This window comes from Bombus vosnesenskii, unplaced genomic scaffold, assembly GCF_011952255.1.
Source record: "Bombus vosnesenskii isolate JDL3184/JDL3185 unplaced genomic scaffold, Bvos_JDL3184-5_v1.1 scf7180000013295, whole genome shotgun sequence".
Taxonomy (NCBI): domain Eukaryota; kingdom Metazoa; phylum Arthropoda; class Insecta; order Hymenoptera; family Apidae; genus Bombus; species Bombus vosnesenskii.
In genome coordinates this window covers 7,086,499-7,112,125 of record NW_022882946.1, presented here as the reverse complement: position 1 = coordinate 7,112,125, position 25,627 = coordinate 7,086,499, and the positions used below count along the sequence as shown (strand labels likewise).

Genomic DNA, 25,627 nt, shown 5'->3' with positions numbered 1-25,627 from the left:
ATTTTCTTTGAGTTTCCAAAAATTTATTTCACCGAACTTACATATCTCATTACGTTCGTGTTAAAAAAAGAAACGACAAAATCGACGATTTGGTGCTTCCGCTCGTGCGTGTTTTTTAACGTCTATACGATTACTTCGCGATATACATACATACATACGTCTATAATTGTATACAAGATACACGAATAAAACGCACGATACAATTAAACTATACGAAGACTTGAATTTAGACAAATAACTATCTGTAATATATGATACATTAAAATTTATGTTAAATTAACAGTCATTTTTCGTATTATTAGGATGATCATGCTGAGCCCGTGCCGCCTTTGTTGATGCTTCCAAACCTGTAACAGCCGCTAAAACTTGAAATAAGCTTTCCATCAATCTACTAAATATTTCTGACATTTCATCATCCTTTCGTGTAACCACAAAAATATCTGAAAAAAATGTGATAATTAATTTTTATTGTATAGTATTTTTAACATAAAATACATAATATTCTAACGATTTTTATTTTACACAAAATATAATATCTATTTTAGGATGATTTAGTGTGTGATTCGGTATATTACCAGATCTATCTTGTCCTAAATATTTGCAATACATATTAACAGCAGTCGTTACGTCATCATCATCATGAAAAGGATCTCCTGGCCATTGAGCTCTATGCAGCCTTACAGCTTCAAGCGCAGGACACCAACGCGCGTTTCTAAGTAGTTCTGCGACACGAGCAACTTCTTCCACAGCACCAGTGCCGGGCAAAGGACTAGGACTAGGCGTTGGAGTTGGTGTCCCTCTTTCACTCTCTGTACTCTCTTCAAGTGCTCTACTCAGAGCAATCTTCATATTCGCAATTTCTGCGGATATATCTAAAAGCGGAATTTGTACGTTTCGTGCAGCATTCATGAGAGTACCTAGCATCTTATTTGAAGCTTCGATTAATAATAACAATTGAAGATGAAGTTTATAGAGTGCTCTGCCTAAGTCTAAGAGCATTTCTTCAAGGCCTGTCTCTGTTGTATGACCACTACCTAATGCTTGGAGTTTTGCCGCTGCTTTGGCTGCTTCCAAGCACTGAAAAATTATATATTAGTAATAATTACATATGTGCATATATTTAATAAGCAATTATTTACTTCGGTAGCATGATCTTTCTTATCAAGGAATGTCTCAAGATGCTCTTGAATTTCTAACATTCCAAATCGCAATGATTCATTTAATCTTTGATTTGCGAAAATTGCGATCGAAAACCAAATTAAAGGTGGTTCGGCTTTTGAACTAAGTAGTTCCGCATGACTAGATAAATGATAGCCTAATTGAGTGGAGGCAGGACTGCCGTTACACAATAAGGCACTAGCTTCTCTTGTAAGAGTGACCGATTTACTGCTTACATCCTGATAATAATAATATAAGGTATTAATTTATCAATACTAAAATACATATAACTCAAACAAACAATATAATTACCCTTAAAATTCTGCTCAATAATTGGAAGAAATCTAAGGTATTATAAAGGGATTGCGTGATTAGATTTTGAATTTGTTGGCGCCAAATTTCTTCCGCGTCATCTCTTACAACTTGTCTAAAAGGCATTAACGCTGACAGATTTGGTGATGCATTACAAGGGGTCACATCTCCTAAATCTCCAGCACTAGAGCCACTGCACATGAAATATGAACGAACATCAAAACAAATTTTTTGCTTGGTTTAATAAGAAACTTACGATGTGTCAGACCTTGTCGAAGAATCATGTCGAGTACGACTAGGTATTAAAGATAGGGAGGATGGTGGGAACATTCCAGGTATATTGTTTACTTCCTGTCCTGCTCCAGATCCACCGGGTACTTCATCTAATGGTGATTCTGAACCAGCTTCATCATCTGATGACTCTTCCGCAACACCGCGCTACAATTTTGATATTGTACACTCTGATTCTTATCAATTTATTAAAATTATTCAAAAAAATTTTATTTATTTACCCGACTGGTGTGTTTACTAGATGATTGAGTCTTTTCACTTAAACTTTCTTCAAATTGCCTTAAACTTGGTTCTCTTTCTTCTCCCTCGCTGAGAGGACGGCGTCTTACTCCCCAATTGAAATTATCTGTACTTTCACCCTGTAATACATAAATGAGATATTTTTTATTTTAAAACCAAGTTGATTTATATCAACAATACATGCATAAACATGTTTAAATGAAACACTCGCCTCAACGCTTTCGCTTTCATATTCAAGAAAATCGAAGTCTTTAAATACGCCAAATTGTTCGTCGTCTCTTCTTGAACCTCCGCTTAAATCGTTATTTGCACCAGAAACTTCTTCCGTTGAAGAAGCCATAGATGATTGTCTTTCCATTAGATCCGAACTTTGACTGAATATCACCTGTGTTATAAATGTTTAATCTTTAGTTAATAGAAGGAATCATGAAAAAAACGAGAACAGGAACTTTGTCTGACACATCTTAATTTCTGTCTTTACTATGTGACAATGCTGTGAACTTTAGCGATTATTGTGCATTTACGTGTTCATTAATGAACTCTTTTATATATGTTTCATTTCAACTGATATAGCGATAACGTAAAGACTGCAATGATGCACGCGTACATTGCATCCTGATACACCATTTTTTTATACAATTAACATGCTACACAGAAATCTACTATACATAGATAATCCTACAGATAATAGAGACTTTCTTCCGTTTCCAAAATTTTGTGCAAGTTAGGTATTTGCACGAAGCATGTTAAAGCGTGAATATAACTGATAGGACATCACATATGAAAATAAACAGATTCTTTTTTACTCTCGTGATAATGAGTGCAGACTGCATTTAAAGAAACCTGTTACCTTGCTATATAATGTCATTGAACTAATGTGTTCATCCTAAAAAGGGGTACACAACCAGAATCAGTTAAAAGATATGATATTTGGTTGAAAGCTATTGGAATGAAATATATGTAGCACAGACAAGTTTTTGAAAACAGTTTCTCTCCAATATAAACTTACAGATGGGCTCTTTGGTAGTCCAACTCGTTGACCGCATGTTGTTAGAAGATTTACCAAACATTCTCTAACACGACCCTGGAATATATATATTTTATTAAATATCAAATTTGTAAATTTTATGTTATTTAATATTATTTGCCAAACCTGTGACATCCATGGCCTTTTCCAACCGGAAACCGCATTACTGTCAGCTGGCGAAAGAGATAATGAACATCGGGGAGAACTAAGTGATTTTTCTTCAACTCCTTGACGTATTAACCACCGTCTACCAATTACAGGAGTTTGTGATAAATCGAACGTGAAATCCATAGTCCTTCCTATTTACGAATAAAACATAACAATTCAACTTTATGGCAAAGAACTCAAACAAATATTAAGAATAATTAATATGATATTAAATAATACAATTTAACAAATAAATTTTACCTTTTCTAAAAATATGTATTTGAAAAAAATAAATCGATAAAAAAGTTCACAGAAATTAAGAATTATTGGAAGCGTGCTATGTGGTAATAAAATTTAATTTTGATTAAAAAAATAGTAACTATATTTCGTAAACAATTTACAATTTACTATTATTATTATTTTTATCGCAACCTGAGCATCGTCAGATAAGCAATCCATGCAGTGAGCGTGTTCCGCATTGTAAGAGGAAAAACAAAACATAATAATTTTTTACGTCCACATCCATGCAAAACGTATATTAAAGAGTAGCGTTTTACCGGGTAATTCTTTTTTGGTGAATATCTCGGTATCGGTGAAACTTGGATGTGGAGATGATATTGAAGATTCCCAAGATGATCCATGTACTGATGTAGGTGGTGCTACTAATGTTGATGACCTTGTTACTACCAGCTTTAATATTTTAAGGGCTTCTTTCCAATGGGGACCCTAACATTACATACATTATTATCAATCACCTGCTTATGAGAGAGCTATATATAGGTATTGTGACTTATTTCATTTCTTTGTCTGAAATGGAATTTTAATCATACCTCAACATATTTTGAAATCACTCTCAGAAGTTCAGTGTTGATTGGTTGTGCTGCTTGTGAAGCTAAATCAACATAATGTAACATACAATGTATAATACTAAGCACAGGTAACGCAACACTTCCTGGACCTTTCTCCAATACTTCGACCAGAAAAGCAAGCATATTGAAACTGAGATGAGCGTATGTATCATATAAATATTTGACAACACATTTAGTCCATTGAAAACTTTCTTTACTAAAAGTACGTCGACTATATAACGTCATAACAGTACCTAAGTTTTCTAATTTTTTTCCTTTCTCGGCGCTCACCTATAAATGAAGAAACATTGTATCCTCCTTATAAATAAAAGTACATACGAAGTTACTATAACATATAATAATACTTACTTGTGCAATATTTTCTGCGCTTCTAATACACAATTCATTAGCGTCTTCATAATTTAAAAGCATATAGGGAAGGAGCGAAACAACGTTCATCGGAAACGCGAGGCTTTGGGTTGGATCAACAACTGGCAAATCCAATAATGGAGTGAACTGAGATAATAATGTTACGACAGGTTCATATGTATTGGGACTAGTACATCCTTTTAATAATAGTGCATGTACACCAGGAAATGAATTCCATCTTAGCTGCTGTTGTAATTTTTCAACTTTATCTCTAGCATCTGGTCGATCTAATGGTAATCTATGAAGTACGCGGCTAAGCAGCCTCAATGCCAAAAGAAATTCATGCTCATAGTCTGATTCGAGTAAAGACACCGATAACCAGAATAGCTGTGCCAAAATAGTCATTTTATCATCTTGTGTTGCTGAATCACCCAATAATTTAAGAGATTGAGCCGATCTCGAGCGTGAAAGATTAGAATTGGGATATTTATTGCATCTGCTATCTAATTCTATAAAAAATATTTGACATATTATATATTACAATTTATGTATGGTTATTAATGCAAATGTCACATACCTTTTATTTCACTTGCTGCCGAGTTACCACCACTTGATTTTTTCATACAGTAACTGACTGAGTAACTGGTACTTCTTGTATGACCACCTTGATTTAAGTGAGAGAACATATGTGGACCTGCTGGATATCCATTACCTCCTCCTGGACTTCGTTTTCCACCAATTAAACCACCCGACGCTGGATCTTTATTATTTAGATTTGGAGTAGACTTAAATATTTCTTTCATAAAATCTAAAGGTCGGAAGTCGGATTCTAGCGAATCGACAGCTGCTTCAAGTGTTAATAACAATTCAGTTACATAGCCCTATACACAAATTAAAGAAACAGAATTGCAGCCATTATAAAAATAATCATATAAATATTATAAAAAGATAGATACACCATGTACCTGCATATCTTCTCCTTGTTCAGCAACTGTTTCTACCAATCTAGATAAAATATCAGATAACATTCGAGATGTAATAGGAACTCGTAATGCTCTGAATACTTGAAGAGATCTCCCAGCATAATGTCTAGACGAACAGGATAGACCTAATTGTAATGCAGTTTGTGCCCAACGTTGACTAACCAGAGCGTGGGGTAAGGAGTCTCTAAAGACTCGTAATATATGTCGCAATAATACTGTTAATTGTTCAGCACTGCGAACCCACCATACTTTGGCAGTCATATCTTCATAGTTCCACAATGGTTGATTTATTCTATAGAAAAACGTGCTTTCAAATTTTGTAAAAATATTTACAAAAATATATCTACTTATAAACGTACCGAGATGCTAAGAAATTGATCAAAGATTTGATTACATCTTGAATTGGCATGTTTGGACCCGGTTGTGGACCAACCCAGTTATTTGCGTCTTCTGGTGTGACAATAACAGGTGGCACCGTATTCGATGAATTTGAAGTTGAAGGCCAATTATTGCACACGGATGATTCTGTAAAATCAACATTGTTGTATTAGCCCTTTTATATTATCGACAATACATACAGTCACAGTAAATGTTAACTCCTCACCATATGCATGAGAATTCGAATAATCTTTACAGTTGTCCACAACTGATTGATTTGTGTGATTCATTGATAACGGAGGGGTAGATGTTGAGTTAGGGATAGGTGAATGAGTAGGTGTTCCATTATTAGAAGATGGAAAAGGTGGTGGAGGAGGAGGAGGTGGTGGTGGTGGAGGAGCTGAATTGAATATAGACGATTCCGGTGGAAGAGGCGGTGGGGGCGGCGGCGGTGGAGGCGGAGGTGGAGGAGGAGGAGAAGATGACGGTGGAGGTGGTGAAGATGATGGAGGAGGTGTTGTAGAAGGTGGTGCTGGAGGTGGACCGTACAGATAACTGTCAAATTCTGGATCAACCTCAGTGAAGTTGTGTTCGAGTATTGGTAAAGCTGGAGTAGAGAGACCTAAGCCCAATTGTTCAGTTTTTGATGCCAATAGTACCCGTGCTACGCCGAGATGATCTCGATGATCCCCGAGGACAACCAACAAATTTAACAAAAGACAACGACAGTGATCCCTTACGAGAGGTCTTGAATGATCCAAGCCAAGGAAAACTATATGTAACATTAAAGGAACATGGATAGCCCAGTCAAGCTGTATGCCATCGACAACGACGTCAGTCAGCAGCATAACGGCAATGTTGCACCTGAAATTCATAATCGTAATAGTCATTGCAATGAGGATGTTTTGAATATGCTACAGGATGATTATTTATTTTTAAAAATAAGAATCTATATATAAAAGTCACCCTAGTGTACAAATTAAATAGAACTATATATAACTATCCTTACCTATGGAATCCACTTATAGGTTGCGAACTATCTGGTAGGTATTCCGTCAAAGGAGCAAAGTATCCACCATATTCAGGCATTGGTAAAGGATGTGGCTGTGGAATATCAAACTTTTCTCCACCGCAGGAAATTTTTCCATTTACTCCTACGGGTCCGTTCCGTGTGCCGTAACAAGATTCATCTGTAGTCAACTACAATCAAACACAAAATATCGAGTAAAAGGCAGTTGCAAAGTAAATTGAAGTATAAAGTCAATAAGGAAGTTAATGTACTTCGGCTTCCGTTGTAGGAGTGGACAAATCATCCGGAAGAACTGGCGGACCGCTCGCAGTCCGTGTCTTTTCCGCCCTTGGGGTTTGAAATCCAGCGAGTGCCCGCAACGCAGTATCAGATTTGGAACTATAGGATAGAATATATGAATTAAATATATGAATTAAGTAAATTAATAAAAATATATTACGAACTATTATGCCTGATATAATACTTACCCGGTTTTAACGGGATCTTCGCCCGAGTGCCTTTTAGTATGAATGGTGCCTTTTTCAACGCCTAAATCACGCGGAGGATTTCCAGGATCAGCAACTGGAGCATCGCTGTGAGAAGAAGCTTTTCTCATGCTAGTTAATCTATAGAAAGGTGGAGTTTCGGTTCTTTCGATTAAACAATTTAATGTCTCGACTGTTTGCAATTCAGTCATCATCTCGTCAACTAAGCGATCTGGCCGGGCTCTTGCTAAATACAAGACAACACGCTTCGCCTAAAATATAGAATTAATGATTTGATGACTTAGATAAAAGTAATGAGTTTTCTGATTAAACAATGACATACGTATGGAAGCAGTTCCTGTGGCGCCATCCCTGAGACGATGATTAAGTAACGAATGATTACTTTTAAATTGTTAGGCCAACAACCACATAGAGTTGCCCAAAGTTCCTCCGTCTCTTTAGGATGCTCATCAGAAAACTATATAATAAAATTTCTGTTGTTATGCAATTAGCCGTAATTTTCTTTCATATACGATACCTTTGCAGTTATATAGAATAAATTGTTCAAAACCATCTCCGTTGCTTCCGCGCTACCCCAACCCTCTCTGCGTGCTCCACCACGGGACATATCAGTTGCATAGTACTAGACAAACGAAAATTTTTAATATTTATATACTTTAAATTAGCATTAATAATATAAATATGTAACAAACAATTGCATATTAACAAAAAAAGCTTCATCAATCATTTAAAAAATATATTGGTCAATAAGAGTATTAGTAAAAAAAGTAACACCAAAGGGGGGCGTAGCTCAGACGGTAGAGCGCTCGCTTTGCATGCGAGAGGTACCGGGATCGATACCCGGCGCCTCCAGGAATTTCATTTTTTTTTTATTTTATAAAAACTGGATCACACTAATACTACAAAATAATAAAGGAAGAGAACTAAACTAAAAGGGGGAGGAGGCATACGGTGGAGAGCTCGCTTTGCATGCGAGAGGTATCGGGATCCAAACCCGGTGCCTCTAGACTTCACCTTTGATCCTTTTACCAGAATTGGAACACTTTGATATTGCAAAATTATAGAGAAAATTAATAACATCGAAGGGGGCGTAGCTCAGATGGTAGAGCGCTCGCTTAGCATGCGAGAGGTACCGGGATCGATACCCGGATCCTCCAAAATACATTTTTGCTCCTTTCACCAAAACTGGACTACATTATAAATCTACAATGACAATTTAAAGACGTCAGACTAAAGGGGGCGTAGCTCAGATGGTAAAGCGCTCGCTTTGCATGCGAGAGGTACCGGGATCGATGCCCGGCGCCTCCAAAATTCATTTTTGCTCCTTTTATCGAAATTGGAGCACTCTGATACTGCAAACTGATAAAGAAAATTAATAACATCGAAGGGGGCGTAGCTCAGATGGTAGAGCGCTCGCTTAGCATGCGAGAGGTACCGGGATCGATACCCGGCGCCTCCAAAATACATTTTTGCTCCTTTTATCAAAATTGGAGCACTCTGATACTGCAAACTGATAAAGAAAATTAATAACATCGAAGGGGGCGTAGCTCAGATGGTAGAGCGCTCGCTTTGCATGCGAGAGGTACCGGGATCGATGCCCGGCGCCTCCAAAATTCATTTTTGCTCCTTTTATCGAAATTGGAGCACTCTGATACTGCAAACTGATAAAGAAAATTAATAACATCGAAGGGGGCGTAGCTCAGATGGTAGAGCGCTCGCTTAGCATGCGAGAGGTACCGGGATCGATACCCGGCGCCTCCAAAATACATTTTTGCTCCTTTCACCAAAACTGGACTACATTATAAATCTACAATGACAATTTAAAGGCATCAGACCAAAGGGGGCGTAGCTCAGATGGTAGAGCGCTCGCTTTGCATGCGAGAGGTACCGGGATCGATGCCCGGCGCCTCCAAAATTCATTTTTGCTCCTTTTATCGAAATTGGAGCACTCTGATACTGCAAACTGATAAAGAAAATTAATAACATCGAAGGGGGCGTAGCTCAGATGGTAGAGCGCTCGCTTAGCATGCGAGAGGTACCGGGATCGATGCCCGGCGCCTCCAAAATTCATTTTTGCTCCTTTTATCGAAATTGGAGCACTCTGATACTGCAAACTGATAAAGAAAATTAATAACATCGAAGGGGGCGTAGCTCAGATGGTAGAGCGCTCGCTTAGCATGCGAGAGGTACCGGGATCGATACCCGGCGCCTCCAAAATTCATTTTTGCTCCTTTCACCAGAATTGGACTACATTATAAATCTACAATGACAATTTAAAGGAATGAGATCAAAGAGGGCGTAGCTCAGATGGTAGAGCAATATTGTATGGCTATGTAATATTGTATGGCTATGTCGTACCGTCACGTATCGGTACTTTTGCCTAAACCACCCCACAACCGAAATTCATTGTTTATTGTGAATAACATACACATGTAATACTCATCTTGAACAATAAACATTATAAAAAAAAAAATCAGGTGGTAGAGCGCTCGCTTTGCATGCGGAGGTACCGGGATCGATGCCTGGCGCCTCCAGACTCGACTTTTGATCCTTTTATCGAAATTGGAGCACTCTGATACTGCAAACTGATACAGAAAATTATCAACAGTGAAGGGGGCGTAGCTCAGATGGTAGAGCGCTCGCTTAGCATGCGAGAGGTACCGGGATCGATGCCCGGCGCCTCCAAGAATTTTTTGACTATAAAGGTTTTAATTTAATCTTTGTAAAGTAGAAAATTTGCAGAAGTATCTGTTAATTATAAATCCTGAATATTTTGCCAGCAGATATCCCATTAGTATTAAATTTCGATAGTAATCATTATGGTTATTCGTAACTGTTCACAAAATGGCCTTCTGTAAATATATGTGTAATAACGTTTTTTTCTCTAAACATCTATAAAATCAAAAATGTTTCTTTCGTGTATAATACCGCGAACTTCCTATGAATTCTATTACAATTATATACAAATGACATTTAAATTGTTCATAAACAATTTTTGTTGAATATAAATTGCATAAAGTGCATTGCGCACAGAATTTCAAACCAATTGAACTAGTCGCCAATAATATCTGAATAGCATGTAAGTAGTATAGGAGTAGCAAATGGCAGTCAGCCGAGTACCGTAGCTGACGTCTGACATCTCCTATGTTATACTACTGAATTCTAACTTGTCTAGGAATCTCTTATTTTCGATATAAAAATTAATTTCTCAAGGAAGGTAATCAAAAGGGGCGCAGCTCAGATGGTAGAGCATTCGCTTAGCATGCGAGAGGTACCGGGATATATGCTCGGCGCCTCCAAAATCTTGTTTTCGATCCTTTCACTAAATTGGATCACACTGCTGTTCCAAAATAATACTTGAAATAAACCGGATTAAAGGAGAGGTAGTTCAGGTGGTAGAGCGCTCGCTTAGCATGCGAGAGGTACCGGGATTGATGCCCGGGGCCTCCAAATATTTTTTAACGATTAAAAAGTTAAACTCTTTTCCATATATGATAAGATGCATACCAATAACATTCATCGCGGCTTTGTTACCATTCCACTTAAAGCTTTGATTAAGTTGCTACAAGATTAATTTTAAATCAATGGTAAATAATAGGAAGATTATTTAATAAATAATCTATAAACTTTACCTGATAATAACTCAATGGATTGGAGGGTGGTGGTACATTTGGGTCCACTAATTCCATGTTGTGTAACCAGGGCAACAAATATTGCAGTAACAATTGCCGAACTTCTCTTCTAGCTGTTTGAAACCTGTGTGTAATTTCTGCAAATAATATATAATACAACATTAGTCTTATACATTTGTTAACCACTTCTTTTAATAAGATATTGATTGATTTAATTCGTAGTACAGTATTTATGTCTATTTCAAGACTATTTTTGTGAAAATTACTCATCTTTTCTTACTGAATGGATTGAAATATTGATTATTGCATTTTTAATTAACGTATAATAACATATAATTACGTTTAATTAACGCATAATTAAAGTACACTGTTGAAAGAACCATGTATTAAATTCGTAACGTAAATGTCCTTAACAATTACTTCAATGATAAGTATGTTGCCAAGTGAAGTGCAGAAAGAAAGCATTTCTGTTTTTGCTTTTTATTAAGTATATATGTATACACAGAAAACGTGATCAAACATGTGGCAGCACTCAACAACAAATACCACCACTCGACACTAACTAGGATCGGACGACGGCAGCGCAGTGGTTAGCGCCTTAAGTTACGAACGTTCGGAACCCGGGTTCGAATCCCGGCGACCCGGAGTCCGATTTTTCTTCCACGCATCTAAATTTGGAAGAAAAATAGCAGTACCCCATTAGTGTCATCTTTTACAGCCATCATCTACAATTAACACGGACACGCACACACCTCAAACAAAAGACAGATTACATTTGAACGTGTAAAGTATCGTTTGAAATTCATTTTGATAATATCATGTATCATTGTTCATTGGAAATACTAATCAAAACCAGTAAGACAACGTATATTTTCTGTACAAATATACAAAGTAAACTAGAGAAAGAGGTATTAGGCTGAGTTATAAATGGATGAATTATTTCTAGCTGTCCGCTAGTAGAAGGCTTGAGCTGTCTAATGGACTTCTGCCTAAAATGTTGTACACAATAAACACTGAGAAACAGAAACGAATGCATTTTGTTTATTATTATGATAAATGTAGATCCTAAAAATTATATTGCAATGATCAATAATAATCATCACCTTGTACCAATCGTTATTTCGTAAATAATGAAAAAATATTAAACTTACAAATTCACACTGATACGAAAAATAAGAGAAATAATTGCGAAAATAAACGCTATAAATAATATCATATCGATGCATCATCCAATTTGTATCAATAAGTTTATATAAAATACGAGTATCTGTTACACAGGGCAATCAACATAACTATAATGTAGAATATAAATGATACAAATTATGATGGATAAAGATATAGTAATCTCGTTTCTCTTTCTCATATCTTACAATAACAATTGAAAATGAATATTAAAAGACTTAGTCTGGCAACTGATTAAACCGCTAATTGAAATAACAAATTATTCCAAAAGAATATAAATAGCATGATGGTTCTTTTTAAACTGTATATTCATAGTCAATATTTTCTTCTGAAATGCTTATTAAAAAACATCTGAATTTTTTGTTAAAGTAAAGCTGCAAAATCATTTTTGTTACAATGAAAGAGAAACTTACCGCTGAACATTGGCATCGTCAGCTCCGGATGAAGTTGAGCAAGTTGACGAGAAAGATACATTTGATTGCGACAATATGTAGTCGATAGAAGTACATCAAGAGTGCCACCCCTAATTGTACCGTTCGAGGACATTCCGCCGATGGGATTACTTTGTTGTCCTGGTGCAGAAGTAGCTGTAGTTGATGAGCCGCCAACAGGGTCATCCTGACCTAAAGCAAGTACCGGTGGAATTATTAAGGACAGTGCTTCGCGTCAAAATAACTCTGAAATTGATGGGGAAGCGTATAATTAATGTTCAATACAGTTTTATTGCGTTAAGGAAGCGAATAAAACTAAGAGATGCTTTTAATGAAACCAATAAGAGGAGCCAATTTTAAACTTTATGAGAATAAAAGATACATATAAAATATATTCCACAATCTTTAAAACCATATATTTCAAAACAATGTGGAATCTTTTTGAATATTAAAACTGATTAATTGAAGGACGCGAAGGAAAAACGCTAGCTTTTCAATCATATTTAGAAAAAAGTATTCCTTAGAGAATCAATACAATTTAGAAATTCAAATATTATATTATAATTACATTATTTATTATATTATATTATGTTATATATTAAATTATATTATAATTGCAGGAAGATAAGTGTAAATTTACACGTATTATAATTAGCAAATAGAGTAACATTTTTTAACGATAGTGTCGGTAGAAGTTATATAATATCTAATATCATATGACTTGCATTTGATAATAAATATGTTATCTTTTTGCAAAGTGTTCCACGTAACATGTAAGAGTTCATATATCGGTTTGGTGCGCAGAAGCTGGATTGGACTTTATCAGGAACGGTTGCCGATGCACCATGCAGAAATAGTCGAGCTGGCATCTCGATGTATACTACTTAACTTTCCCGTCCGTTATCCAGAAAAGTCTTTTTTTAAATAAACAATTCCTCAAAGCATCTGTCATCGATAAACATTTTTAGTACCAATAATACGTGCAAAAAAGCTATAAAAATAAAAAGAAGCATTTAAGATAGTGTTCCTATTCATAAGTTTTCTTGAAACTGAACATAATAACAACGAATATAACTTATTAAAATTATAAACAAATAAACTGTGCGCGCACTTTTCACTGCAGTATAGTGGAAAAATCATTGAATTAATTAAAGCAAAAATTGTGCTGTAAAATAAGGTAAAATAAAATAAAATAAAATATGTTAGTTCAAACGATTGAAACGTTTCGGTATCATTCAGTTCTATTTACCATAACTTATGTGAGAAGTTTTAATGCTGAAAATTGAATATTTTGTTTAATGAATGGTAATTTAAACTTGCGCTGAATTTTCTAACTTGAAATTATAGCAAATCCTACGCGAGTGACATGCACTTCTTCGTGAACCTTTGAAGACGTCAAGAGAATTTGGCAACACTCCAATACAGTTTTTCGTAGAACGTTAAACAAATACCGTACGTTTCTATTCGCGATATGGAATCGAATAGATCGCTTCAAAAAGCTAAGAAAGAATTCATCTACTTAAATCAAAGACTGGAAAAGCATAACAACTGAAAAAATCGTTGAATCTCTTTGATGAATTAAAAACATGTTGGTGCTACAAAGCAACTAAGAGGACCACTATTTTACGATAATGATAAAATATAAGAGAATACTCAGCGCTACAATCCTGATTCATAAAAAATTAATTTTAGAAAATTCAGTGATTTTCTTCCAAATGAAATTTCCAAACAATTATTATCGCGTTATTTCTTTATTTAAAATAGTATTACCAAATATTCTTCTAAAAGACGATTAGAAAAATATCAAGTCCAATATGCTGCACGTGGAAAATATAAATCACGCGAAAATGTATTCGCATCTGTGGGGTGTCAATTGATGAAAAACGAAAACATAAAAATATTTTCGAGCGTCACGCGTCATTGCGAACGCATCCTGCATACGATCAAGATCGATCACTGTCCCTTGTTTAAAATCATCTTGCGAAAATGGTACACGTGCAAAGAGACCTCGTGGAGCTCGACGTAACGGAAAACATATTACGTAGCGTCCAATTATATTACACCCCGATTCTAGTCTACTTTGGTTCACTGGGGAATTGCCTTTCGGTAATCGTGTTTTTTGGAACGAAACTCTGCCAGTATTCCTCGAGCATTTACCTCGGTGCATTAGCCATAAGCGATACCGGTTTTCTGGTATCCGTTTTCGTGGTTTGGCTAAATATGGTAGAGGTTGGTCTGTTCAATAAGCCAGGTTTCTGCCAATTTTTCATCTACTTAACGACTCTTTGCAGTTTCATGAGCATTTGGCTCGTGGTGGCATTCACCATCGAGAGGTTTATTGCCGTGGAATATCCACTGTATCGTCAGTCAATGTGTACAGTGGCTAGAGCAAAATTGGCAGTCGCTATATTGACCATATTGGGACTTATACTGTGTAGTCCGGTTTTATGGTTTTCAGCGCCGCGATTAGAGTCTAATGAAAAAGGAAACGTAACCGAGTGCCATTTGGCGGAAGGACTGGAATCTTGGGCTATTGTTTACAACGTGATTGACACGGTATTAACGTTTGCTATACCGTTCACGGTGATCATTATCCTGAACGTGCTGATTGCACGAGCTATTTATAGACATATTAAAATTAGAAAATCTCTAACCAACGAACCGCGTATCGTGAAAGAGAGACAACCATACGCTCAAAGTTTCCGGAACAATTTGGCGCAGACCAAGATCACTAAAATGTTGCTCGTTGTTTCTAGCGTCTTCCTCTGTTTCAATCTACCTGCGTATGTTTTCAGAATTCACGCTTTTTTACATGTACGTACAACCAAGAAGAATTGAAACGATTAGCATCTATGTATTAGCGTAATTTCATCAATATTGGATGTAAAAAACATAGTTTCAGGAGGAAAGCAACGCACCCAGATCAGTGGAATTGGCGCAACAAGTTTGTAATTTATTATTTAATACCAACTTTGGAATTAATTTTATCTTGTTCTGCGCAACAGGACAAAATTTTCGAAGAGCGATACGCTGCATGTTTTTGAGACGGTTCCGTAGAAGAAATGTGACTATGACTCAAGTGTCGAATAAAGGAAAACAAAATGGTACATACGAAATCGATAACGTAAAATCAATGTTGATAGCCATTGTTTTTATACACAATATTAATTCATTCATTGATTTATGAAAATCATATTTATTCTCAGGTTCAAATTTTGTACGGTCTACTACGGGAGCAACACGTCAACATGCGATTGTATTTACGGAACCATGGGAAGAATTTCATGAATTAAATGTAGAGTAAAGCACTTTATAATAATCTAAGAAGTGATATAAGTTAATATTTTTAAAGCTACGTTCTTGAACATATTTTTACGTAAAATTTCAAATATAAATGTAATGTTAACTTTTCGTTAGAAGGCTGAAATGAACGAACAATTATAAACTTACTGGTCTCCGGTTCTGTAGCGGGAAGAGGACCTACGTTCCCGAAAAATCTTTGATCCAACAATTGAAGAAGTTGTAGTGCTGCATCGTGAACAGGAGCACGAGGACAACCCGTACTCATTAGGGTAACATTAATGATGCTTGTATAATGATCACAAGGATACTCTCTATAAACATTAAATATACTTTGTGTCATATTTACGTACTAAAGAAATGACCAAATCTTTTTGTACTGTCTAATAATTTGATATCATGTCTAAAAATAAATTTTTCATAATTTAAAATATCTAAATATTTGAATGTATAAATATGTCACTAACCTTGCACTAAAAATTGTTGCTAAGGCAAGGAAACAACCGTCAGCTACTTGTGGAGCACCAGTATAACATCGATCGACTACCCAATCGAGAAGTGTTCCAATATCGGGGTTACATTCCAACAATAAAACTACTGTTTCTCGAGCAAGCGCATAGATCTAAAATATTTTTTCAACATGTAAAATCCCTGAAGACAACTTATCAAACGTAAAAATCGTGAATATTCTGAAATTTACCTTTTCATCCTTGCTTGCCAGTAGTAAATCTAGCCATTGATAAAGTATTGCTCCTTCTTCAGAAAGTGATTGTGGATTAAAACACGACCCACAACATAATAGACCGCTCATAGCTTGCAACGCTGAAAGTTGTAATTCTGTACAACACTTTTCTTCTTCCTGAAGTGAAGATGTACTAGCAAGCGGTCGTCCATAAGGACCTGACCAACTAGCGAATAGCATAAACAAGTTCCGTCTCAAGTCTCTTTTCAATAATGTATGACATGTCTCCACTAAAGTACAAGAAATATGAATTACTACAAATGTTTACTGTAAATGTGTTTCTATGAATAAGATACTTACATGAAAAGCTCTTGATCATTTTTCTGATGAAATTACAGAAATGCAACTTAATATCACGAACTGCAGGAGCTTCTTTATCAGTTTCGTTTTCTAAGTATAAACGGGCGCCATCGATGTACTCGACAAATGTGGGATGAAGCGATTGTGTTTCTCGATCTAATACTGCAGGGCTATAAAAATATACGAAATTTAATAAAGGGAATGAGATAGTGATGATTAACTATGTTAAAGAAATCGATTACTAACCAAATACCGAACGTTCCATATTCAGCAATCAATTCCAATACTCTCACTAGTTGCAATCTCAATGCATCTCTTCGTCTTCTACGTCTCATATTTTCTTGTTTACGATCAACCGCCTCACGGATGTAAAGAACTAATTCTTCCATTAAATCTCTGAAAATAATGATCATCAATAAGGATACTTCATGCTGAACAATTTATATATTTACTTACTTTAACGCATCGGCATTTACTTTTCCGATTGCTTGCACAGCAGCATCTCTAACATCCACTACTTCACATCTCAATAAAGGTACTGTTAACTTATATAAAGCTGCAGGACTTGCATTTGTACCAGGTGATTTGTTATCACCTCGTTCAGCAGATAGACTATCCGGCGATGAACTATGAGAATATTCAAATTTTTCATATATTAAAGTCTTTTAAAGTTGAACTGTTACAAACATGTAAATCGTGCGCGACTGACAAGTTTAATTTCCGATTAAAGCGATCGGGAACGGTCGTAAGGCTAGATAGAAAGAGTAAATAAAAATATATATTCGTGTTAGCAACAGCAGTTTGATCAGAGAGCTAAAAAACTTGCAAATAAAGAAAACAGTTTCATAAAAAGATTGTGCAAATTACCAACGACCGTTTAATCCCGGGTGACTTCGAAGCATCGTCGTTCGCTATGGTTAATTAGGCTCACCTGGTCCGCTTATGCCTGGTGTAGATGCCGGAAATGGACGGAACGGAGAAGCGACCCGGCAGGGTCTGTGCCCCACCGAGATTCTCCAGGCTCTGACTCAACTCCTTACTCATGCACAACACACCAAACTCCACCGTATGCTGACCACTAGAGTATGCAATACAGTGTACCACCAATGCTCCTTGTATCAAACATTATTTACTGCTCAGAGACTACTACTCTAAGGTCCAGATGTACATGTGCGAGACAGTGACGAATGGCATGCGAGGTAAAGAATGTTACAGGAAACTAAAGCGAAGAGATATGCGCTCAAGAAAAAGATGTGCAATATTGAGTCCCGCTCCCGAGTGCAAAGCGCGCCTTGGTAGAAATTGGTGCTCTTCTATTTTATATAAAACACCTTATTGTTACTAATACGATAATGGAGTCCTAGAGGTGATAATGTGCATAGTTCATGTGAGAGTAGACAATCTTGCAACGTATCAGACGTTAGGAATATAGATGCCACGTGCGTGCCACAACAGGATATACATGTTATAATAAAGAATCATATGATTCACAGAGTTCTACACTTTAATTATTATTGTAATGGTTTATGAGAAATAAACATCGATATATCAAATATTTCCGAGGTATACAACAGACATAAGCAGACATGACCCCACACCAATTAATACCAAATAAATTTGATTCCACCTGATAATCATTGTTTTATATGTGCCTAAAGCTCTAATAATTGAGCTATAAACTGCATCATTTATGATTTTGAATTTGGCACTAATTTGTGCAAATAATGTGAGTTTAGGACTATATGACGACTACACGACTAATGTTTATTGACTTTTTATGTTTTAATATAATGTCTTCAGTGTATTTTAAATAATAACATAAAATGGTACGTTATGAGACTAATGTTCCTATAGAGGTATTTAAGCACGAACTTACCTTAGGCTGAGATCTGGACTAGCACACCGTACAACAGGGCTTGGTACTGGTGGAACAACTCTGTATCCAAAAGTTAGATAATTTTTCCACACATGCATGTACATATCTCTCTCATTCACAGGTTTCCGAACTGCGGTTGAACTTCTTAATAGAGAAGCTCTATTGTCATTTACAGGTCTAAAAAATTAAAAATAAAGACTTTTACTTTTGTACAATTATAAACATATAACTTTTTACAAACTTTAGTATGGTCTTACGTGGGATCAATTACTGAGAACAGTGAATTTATCCGGGTAAAAACGATAGGCCACGAATGTGCTACAGCAGTGGGACACAATGTTAGCACTCTATCTTTCTCTAAAAATGCAAACAAACAACTTCCCCATGGATCTGCTCCATTCAAATTTAAAGAAGAAGAGCTTTTTGTACTAGTATCATCATGAAGACCTGTAATTTTACATTATATATTAAGGGAGATTATATGCTTGGCTAATATAATTAAGATGATTATGTCACTGTCATCATCACCTGCTGTCCATACACAACTACTTCTTTCAGCTATCCACTGAAGATCAACGTTAGAAGTAGAAGCAGCTGCTGCTTTTTCAGCAGGAGGTAACATATGATAGCATTTCTCCAAAACTATTGGACAACAAGCGTCTATTACATCGATCACAGGTTGATCATCTTCTAAGCCTCCTAAAATGAAATAAATGCTTGTTCAATGTTTGACTTCTTTATGTTAAAATGCCCCGATGTAATTGAACTTACCTAATGTTTTTAATAAATGTTTAACTTCACGTAATATATGAACTGCTATTCTTCTAGGATAAAGACGACAATTGCAAAGCATAACTAACGCAAATCCTTCCACTAGATGAAAAACGCTAGAAACAGGTTCTATCTTTTGTCCCGATTCACTTTTCTTAATGTTACTATCTACGCGAGTATTAGTTCTTGCATTATCCACTGATTGCTCCTTAGATCTTATGCTAGGACTTGTTAGTGCATTTTTCCAACTCGTTAGAAGTTGCAAAAGCATTCTCAAACCGTTATCAACAAGTTGCGGAAAAGTGTCTTGGACATCTCTAGCAAGAAATTGTGTAAATCCAAGAACAACATCCTGCCTCCAGTCGGAAAAATCTAATACTAAGGTTTGTAGACTTTGATATGCTAATCCACGAAGTTCTTCATCCATGTGGACAGTTAAACGGGATAACAAATCAACTAATTCAGCACCAGTCATTCCATCAGGTATTAATCGAGGAACTGCAGCAACGCAAGTTCGGAAAAGATCTATCCTAGGTTTCCGTTCTCCGGTAATCATTTCATCTGGTTCCTTATTCATATTTTGAGTGCTTGTCATCATAAGAGGTCTGCCATAATGAACATCTAAAGCACGTAGTATATCAACAAATACTCGTCGAACGTGTGGAAAATACGAAGACATTCCTATACTTCTTGCTGTATCTTCTGTTAACATCTAAATTTTATAAAATTAAAATCTTTGTTAGAAATATGCAGTTAATTAGTTAAATTATATACACAATTCATTTGCCATACTTACCTTATTGAGAAATGTTTTTTTAACTCGCATAGTATTACCGCTTGGTAATACTCCCATCGTACGCGGCATAGGTGGTTCTCCTTCTTTTTGTTGTAAACTATCAGCTACAACCAAAAAAGCTCGAAGTCCAATACTCATACGTTCAGGAGTTAAAATTATCTTCACTGGTCTACCCACGGATAACAAATCAAATACTATTTCTCGCATTGCAAAATCCAATCTTTCCTGTGCAATGAACTGAATGATTTTTACAAAAATATTTAGTGGGGTATCACGTGGTACTACCGCTTTTGAACCTTTCGGGAACAAAGAATTTACTATACTTTGTAATCTACTTTGAGTAGCTGAATTACTCTCGCATTTAATACGTATCATGTATACCCAAAGTAAACGATATAACGCCTCTGAAAAATAAACAGAAATGTTCAGACTATTTTATTATAATATAAAATCTGCTTATATAAGAAATTATTTACACACCTAAAGCAACACGACACATCTTAGGATCTCGATTCTTCAAATGCGATAGGCACATTGCTAGAAAATAATGCCAATTTTGCAAAAAAAATGTTTTCTGACTGACACATAACAAACAAGTTACAAGAGGAAAAAGGGCCAATCTATGTTTTGACTTTGTACACATATCTAATGTTGTAGAATATAACATTTCTACAAAATTCTTTAGACAAGGTACATTAACTTCATTTTTGACAGCCTGAAATATAAAATTGATATCACTTATACATGTTAAAATTTTAATATAGATATTAGTGATGTAATGTTATAAGCTTACAGCTGCAACAGGAACAAGTATCTCTACGAAAAGTCCAGCCAAAGCATGTTTGACATCTTTATCTTTTACTTCCAAAAAATATTGTGCACACTCTTGCATAAACTGAAATGAGGCCTCAAATTCTTCTATTGGTACCATCTACAATTTTATACATATATGCAGAATATATACAGAAACTTATACAATAAAAATATTTAAAAACAACTTTTGCTTTTTAATTACTTTTACTCTAAAAAATTTCATTCCCATTAGTAACGAAATAATACTCTGTGTAGTGTGAGGTCCTGGTTCCTTAGCACGTAATTCTTTCAATTCGACCATAAAACGTTTCCTAACTGACATAAATCGAGACTGTGCAAGAACTCCTATTACTTCTGCATAAAGATCAGCAATGATATGAATGTTTGCTGCATTTGGCTCATTTTGTATTCTGTAACACAATCATAACCTTCTATAAAACTGACTGATATTTTATAAAATTTATATTGTATTATGCTCTTACCCTTCTCTGTATTTGAAATGTTTGAAAGCTATATTTTCTATGTAAGTTACTAAATCTTCATGACCAGGGTGAAATGGTAATTGACGTAAAACCTCTATTAACATTAAACAAAATATAAATTCTACTGCAAGATCTCTTCGTTCCTGAAGTAAATCTGCTTCACTTCTTTCAACTGTCTCTACACTTCCTGATACTATTGTATACATAATGCTGAAATAGAACACTTATTTTACAATTTTCATAATTTTGATATTTAAAACATGTTTTTACCTTTTTCCTTTCTGATCTTCTTTTCCAGGAGCAGGTTTTCTTTGATCACTACCTTGATCGACTAACTGACGTTCATACCAATTAAAAAGTGCTCGTAAAATAGAAGGTAAACAATGTTCTGCAACTGAACCAAATGCAGATAACAATTGGTCAAATTGTGGATCTTCTCCTCTTTGTAAAACTTTTGAAAGTGGCTTTTCCTGTAATATATTTGTTGTCAAAAACAGACCTTGTCTAAATAATAAAATTACTTACATGTTCTGTCATCACTGCTTCCATTTTTTTTTCTGCTTGAGTGGTGAACTCCGCAAACAAAGTACGCATCACAAACTCTCCAGGTCTTAAATCCATATCTCCTATTTGTTGTGATTTCACTGTTTCCTTCTGAGCACCCCAAGGTAACACAACAGTTATTGCACTCACTCTACTGGAACTTGATTCTAAGAAAACCAATAAACTTCAATATTTATTTATATTTCTTTAGCCAATGTTATATGAGTTCTGCGCTAACCATTGCCAGAAACTGAAGTACTGGCAGTGTGAATGCTAACAGCATCGCTACTTTCTCCTTGCGTTGCTCCATGAACAGTAAGTAAATCTTGATTGGGTTCAGGTACACTTTGAGATGATTCTGCTGTTGCTTCATGTAATCCTTCGCCATGTACGGCCCTGGCTTCAGAGGCTTCTGATAAAAATGACAGGTTTAGTCATTGGGAAATTTATATATTAACTAACTCTATAATTTATTTAATAGAAGTATAAAAATATATTGTTTTAAACACAAATATTTTGTATGATCATGTCTAGAAACTACTACTACAAAAATATTCTCAGTTCTAACACTATTAATTCTGTATGATGGTAGAGACTAATAGATGAAGCCCCATTCTGTAACGTAACAGATGCCTACAATGAACACTAACTTAATTATATTAAGCTTGATAGCTACATTTTCAGTGCACTAAAATTTGAAAAATTTAATGTATATGAAGAATCAATGAAGAAGATAACAGCATACCAGGTTGTGCCTCATTTCCAGGAGTTGGTTGAGTTTCACCTCCTAAAATATGAATTAATTCATTTCGTTATAATCTTGATAAATATATAAATCAGATAGATACATGTTAAAATATAAAATATATATATATTCAAATTTAAAAAACAATAGGCTATAAATACTATATTTACTAACCTTCTGTCATATTGTCTATGAATGCCTTGCTTTCAGGCAACATTAATACATACTAATGTCATACTGTAAATACATAGCATTTTCGTTCTAAAACAGCAAAAAAATTATGTTATATAAGATATTTCTTTTAATATTTACTTTTTCCAAAAATAAAAAATATAGGAGCAGAATGAGATATATAAACATACACACACACACACACACACGTTTGTATGTACTTATATATATATATATATATATATATATCTTTGTTTACTTCATTCATTCATATATTAACTTGGCGACGCTAATATATATGAACTTTCTAACAACAATGTTTATACAAGTCGGAATTAAAAAATAAGACAATTATATTTTTATTTCCACGTATTGTCATAAATATATTATGGAATTCAAATATTTTAATTCTTTTACTTGCACAAAATAATACTACGAGATATGTGAAAAATAAAAATTGTTTATTTAAAGCGTAATAAAAGTTTGAGAGATTGCAGGAAGCCATAACCTGAGACAGAAAGTGACATCATTATAAATTTATGAAACAATACAAAAATTTCGCACAAAAGTTTACACTATCATTATTATTAGACAACCACTACATAATTGAAAATCGTGAAGAAGAAACATGTTATTTACCGTAAAATGCCGTAAAATCGTAATTTAATTGTAAGTCTGACGTTTCATAAATGTCCGGCTTGATTCGTATGTATTCGTCACTTCACAGTTTCATATTCCACACGTTCCTGCATTTAACATACTTTGCAATACTCCACTAGAGGGTGTTAGATCTAATTATTAATTAAAAAAAAGTTCATTGGGAACTGTATAAAATATGTGTAATGTATGTTTACTCGTGCTTTTCAATATTTTTAAATATATTAGAGACAGAGTATAGATTAATTACATAATCTAAATTTTAAAGTTTGGGTATATACTCTAATTGTATATCATGGATAACCTTATTGTATTTTACGTTACAAAATATAGTAAAATAACTTATTTATTATTACTCTTGGTTTGATCTTGGTTTGATCTTAGTTTGGATTAGATAGGATTTATTCTACTGTACCAACGGCGGATACTATGAAATGCCACAGAAACCATAGAGTAAATTGTTAGTAGCTTCCTGTGCGTAAAATGACCCTGACATTGCAATGAAGCACTTTGAATATGCTATTAATTCTAACAAATCAATCACTCGAGAAAAGTATTTTTAGAAACTTTTCGTACTTCTACAGTGAATTAAAGAAATATAAAATTTTATTAGTTCTGCAGTGACAAATAAATGTCGTACTATTCGCTTAGCTGGCCTTATTTGGATCGGGTAGAGAAACATCAAAATTTTATTTTGTACATCGTATATGTATAATCGGTACATTGTGCAATTAGAAATATCAATCATATTTATTTTTACGTAATTAATAATAGACGTCCTATTCGAAAGGCAAAAACAATAAATGTCTTGAGCATTACCCTTAATCAGAATTTATATTTATATTCACATAATATATTATTGTTCGTATAAATTATTTACATCATCTTATATACGTTTAAGGTATTTGTAACGCAAATTAATTTTCTTAATTTTAATTGCTCTCAAATGTTGACGATACGTAAGTATACGATACGTTAGTATATTATCTATACATGACTCAATATTTAGGAAACCTAGCCTTACCGAAATAAAGACGTTCATTATTAAAGTTGAAAGTTTTAACATAAAATCTCTATAGTAAGCCTCTGCAAAAGTGACATTTTGATTAATTACGGAAATATGTAACATTGATAATTTCGGCATCTAAAATGCTGTGTTTATTATATGTAAAGTTGTCGTTCTGCCGATTTCTGAATTGTTTGTTAGTGTACGCGTGCAGAAAATACAGACAGTCAAGAAAGTTCTTCCTTTTCTGATAGAGAAAGAATCTTAGGCATGCGCGAAGAATATGGCTTTCGATTCTCTGGGTGTTTTACTTTTGTGGGATATGTATTGTCGCGCTACAAAACCTTAAATCCTGTAGATCTCTATCAAGTAATAAAACCACTTCGAACTGCTTTCAGGTGCATTGACCATCATGACTTCAGTTATTACACTATGTGCAGACAGCCGCATACGCCATCAAGGTCGTTATTTAATCCAATCCACACACTTAAGTTCCACGTTGCAAGTTCGATATAGTAATGTGTTAGAGCTTGCAATCGTTAACTTTCTATGTATGCAACTGAATGACGCATATACGTATGTATCTAATGGTTTTTCTTCTATTCATTCTAATTTCTTTTTAGTATTATATGTCAATTTGATAATAGTTACGTAACATCGTCTGCAAGTTAGGAAGTACTCTGTGATGGATAATATATGGATGCATTGACGAAAATTTTGAATTTTTATTTATATATATCTACACAGTCGTCAAATTACTGATTATAATGCATAATATGAGCCACACGAGTCATTCTGCTTACATGTGTTTTTGTGTAGATAATCACAACAGTATATCGAATATTATCACTGAACTCAGTAAATGTGGAATTTCCCGTTATAACTGAAATGTCTGTATAAATCGATGAAGAT

General features: G+C 34.8%; 2 protein-coding genes and 10 non-coding genes across 19 annotated transcripts; 11 read left to right on the top strand and 1 right to left on the bottom strand.

Moving 5' to 3' along the window:
* Positions 1 to 6: 6 nt before the first annotated feature.
* Positions 7 to 24,148, bottom strand: LOC117233400 (protein furry). Of its 7 annotated transcripts, none has more exons than XM_033493681.1 (46): positions 24,125 to 24,148; positions 23,056 to 23,142; positions 22,882 to 22,923; positions 22,375 to 22,548; positions 22,119 to 22,303; positions 21,864 to 22,063; positions 21,594 to 21,803; positions 21,314 to 21,521; positions 21,092 to 21,229; positions 20,779 to 21,013; positions 20,299 to 20,702; positions 19,503 to 20,214; positions 19,260 to 19,430; positions 18,989 to 19,178; positions 18,732 to 18,908; positions 17,787 to 17,933; positions 17,312 to 17,482; positions 17,102 to 17,251; positions 16,856 to 17,025; positions 16,514 to 16,785; positions 16,281 to 16,435; positions 15,964 to 16,127; positions 12,496 to 12,705; positions 10,901 to 11,037; positions 7,786 to 7,890; positions 7,591 to 7,725; positions 7,251 to 7,519; positions 7,035 to 7,161; positions 6,763 to 6,953; positions 5,980 to 6,617; positions 5,735 to 5,900; positions 5,358 to 5,667; positions 4,970 to 5,273; positions 4,393 to 4,901; positions 4,006 to 4,314; positions 3,733 to 3,901; positions 3,155 to 3,327; positions 3,011 to 3,085; positions 2,852 to 2,887; positions 2,213 to 2,386; positions 1,983 to 2,120; positions 1,727 to 1,908; positions 1,471 to 1,663; positions 1,140 to 1,397; positions 576 to 1,077; positions 7 to 440 (listed from the first exon to the last, which is right to left on the bottom strand). In XM_033493681.1, the coding sequence occupies exons 2-46, from the start codon at positions 23,096 to 23,098 to the stop codon at positions 277 to 279; spliced, it is 9,792 nt and encodes a 3,263-aa protein (XP_033349572.1). In that variant the 5' UTR covers positions 23,099 to 23,142; positions 24,125 to 24,148; the 3' UTR covers positions 7 to 276. The 7 variants fall into 7 exon arrangements, with proteins under 7 accessions (XP_033349572.1, XP_033349571.1, XP_033349574.1 ...); XM_033493680.1 differs by lacking the exon at positions 24,125 to 24,148 and adding an exon at positions 23,692 to 23,807; XM_033493683.1 differs by lacking the exon at positions 24,125 to 24,148 and adding an exon at positions 23,692 to 23,807 and having other exon boundaries at positions 1,739 to 1,908.
* Positions 8,048 to 8,120, top strand: Trnaa-ugc. The gene has a single exon. It is a non-coding gene; the product is annotated as a tRNA-Ala (tRNA).
* Positions 8,353 to 8,425, top strand: Trnaa-agc. Its single transcript has one exon. It is a non-coding gene; the product is annotated as a tRNA-Ala (tRNA).
* Positions 8,504 to 8,576, top strand: Trnaa-ugc. Its single transcript has one exon. It is a non-coding gene; the product is annotated as a tRNA-Ala (tRNA).
* Positions 8,655 to 8,727, top strand: Trnaa-agc. The gene has a single exon. It is a non-coding gene; the product is annotated as a tRNA-Ala (tRNA).
* On the top strand, positions 8,806 to 8,878 carry Trnaa-ugc. The gene has a single exon. It is a non-coding gene; the product is annotated as a tRNA-Ala (tRNA).
* On the top strand, positions 8,957 to 9,029 carry Trnaa-agc. The gene has a single exon. It is a non-coding gene; the product is annotated as a tRNA-Ala (tRNA).
* On the top strand, positions 9,108 to 9,180 carry Trnaa-ugc. Its single transcript has one exon. It is a non-coding gene; the product is annotated as a tRNA-Ala (tRNA).
* Positions 9,259 to 9,331, top strand: Trnaa-agc. The gene has a single exon. It is a non-coding gene; the product is annotated as a tRNA-Ala (tRNA).
* Trnaa-agc lies at positions 9,410 to 9,482 on the top strand. The gene has a single exon. It is a non-coding gene; the product is annotated as a tRNA-Ala (tRNA).
* Trnaa-agc lies at positions 9,881 to 9,953 on the top strand. Its single transcript has one exon. It is a non-coding gene; the product is annotated as a tRNA-Ala (tRNA).
* Positions 13,267 to 16,246, top strand: LOC117233402 (neuropeptides capa receptor-like). 2 transcript variants are annotated; one of them, XM_033493689.1, is made up of 4 exons: positions 13,267 to 15,327; positions 15,410 to 15,617; positions 15,720 to 15,808; positions 15,934 to 16,246. In XM_033493689.1, the coding sequence occupies exons 1-4, from the start codon at positions 14,500 to 14,502 to the stop codon at positions 15,955 to 15,957; spliced, it is 1,149 nt and encodes a 382-aa protein (XP_033349580.1). In that variant the 5' UTR covers positions 13,267 to 14,499; the 3' UTR covers positions 15,958 to 16,246. The 2 variants fall into 2 exon arrangements, with proteins under 2 accessions (XP_033349580.1, XP_033349578.1); XM_033493687.1 differs by having other exon boundaries at positions 13,268 to 15,327; positions 15,931 to 16,246.
* Positions 24,149 to 25,627: the final 1,479 nt, after the last annotated feature.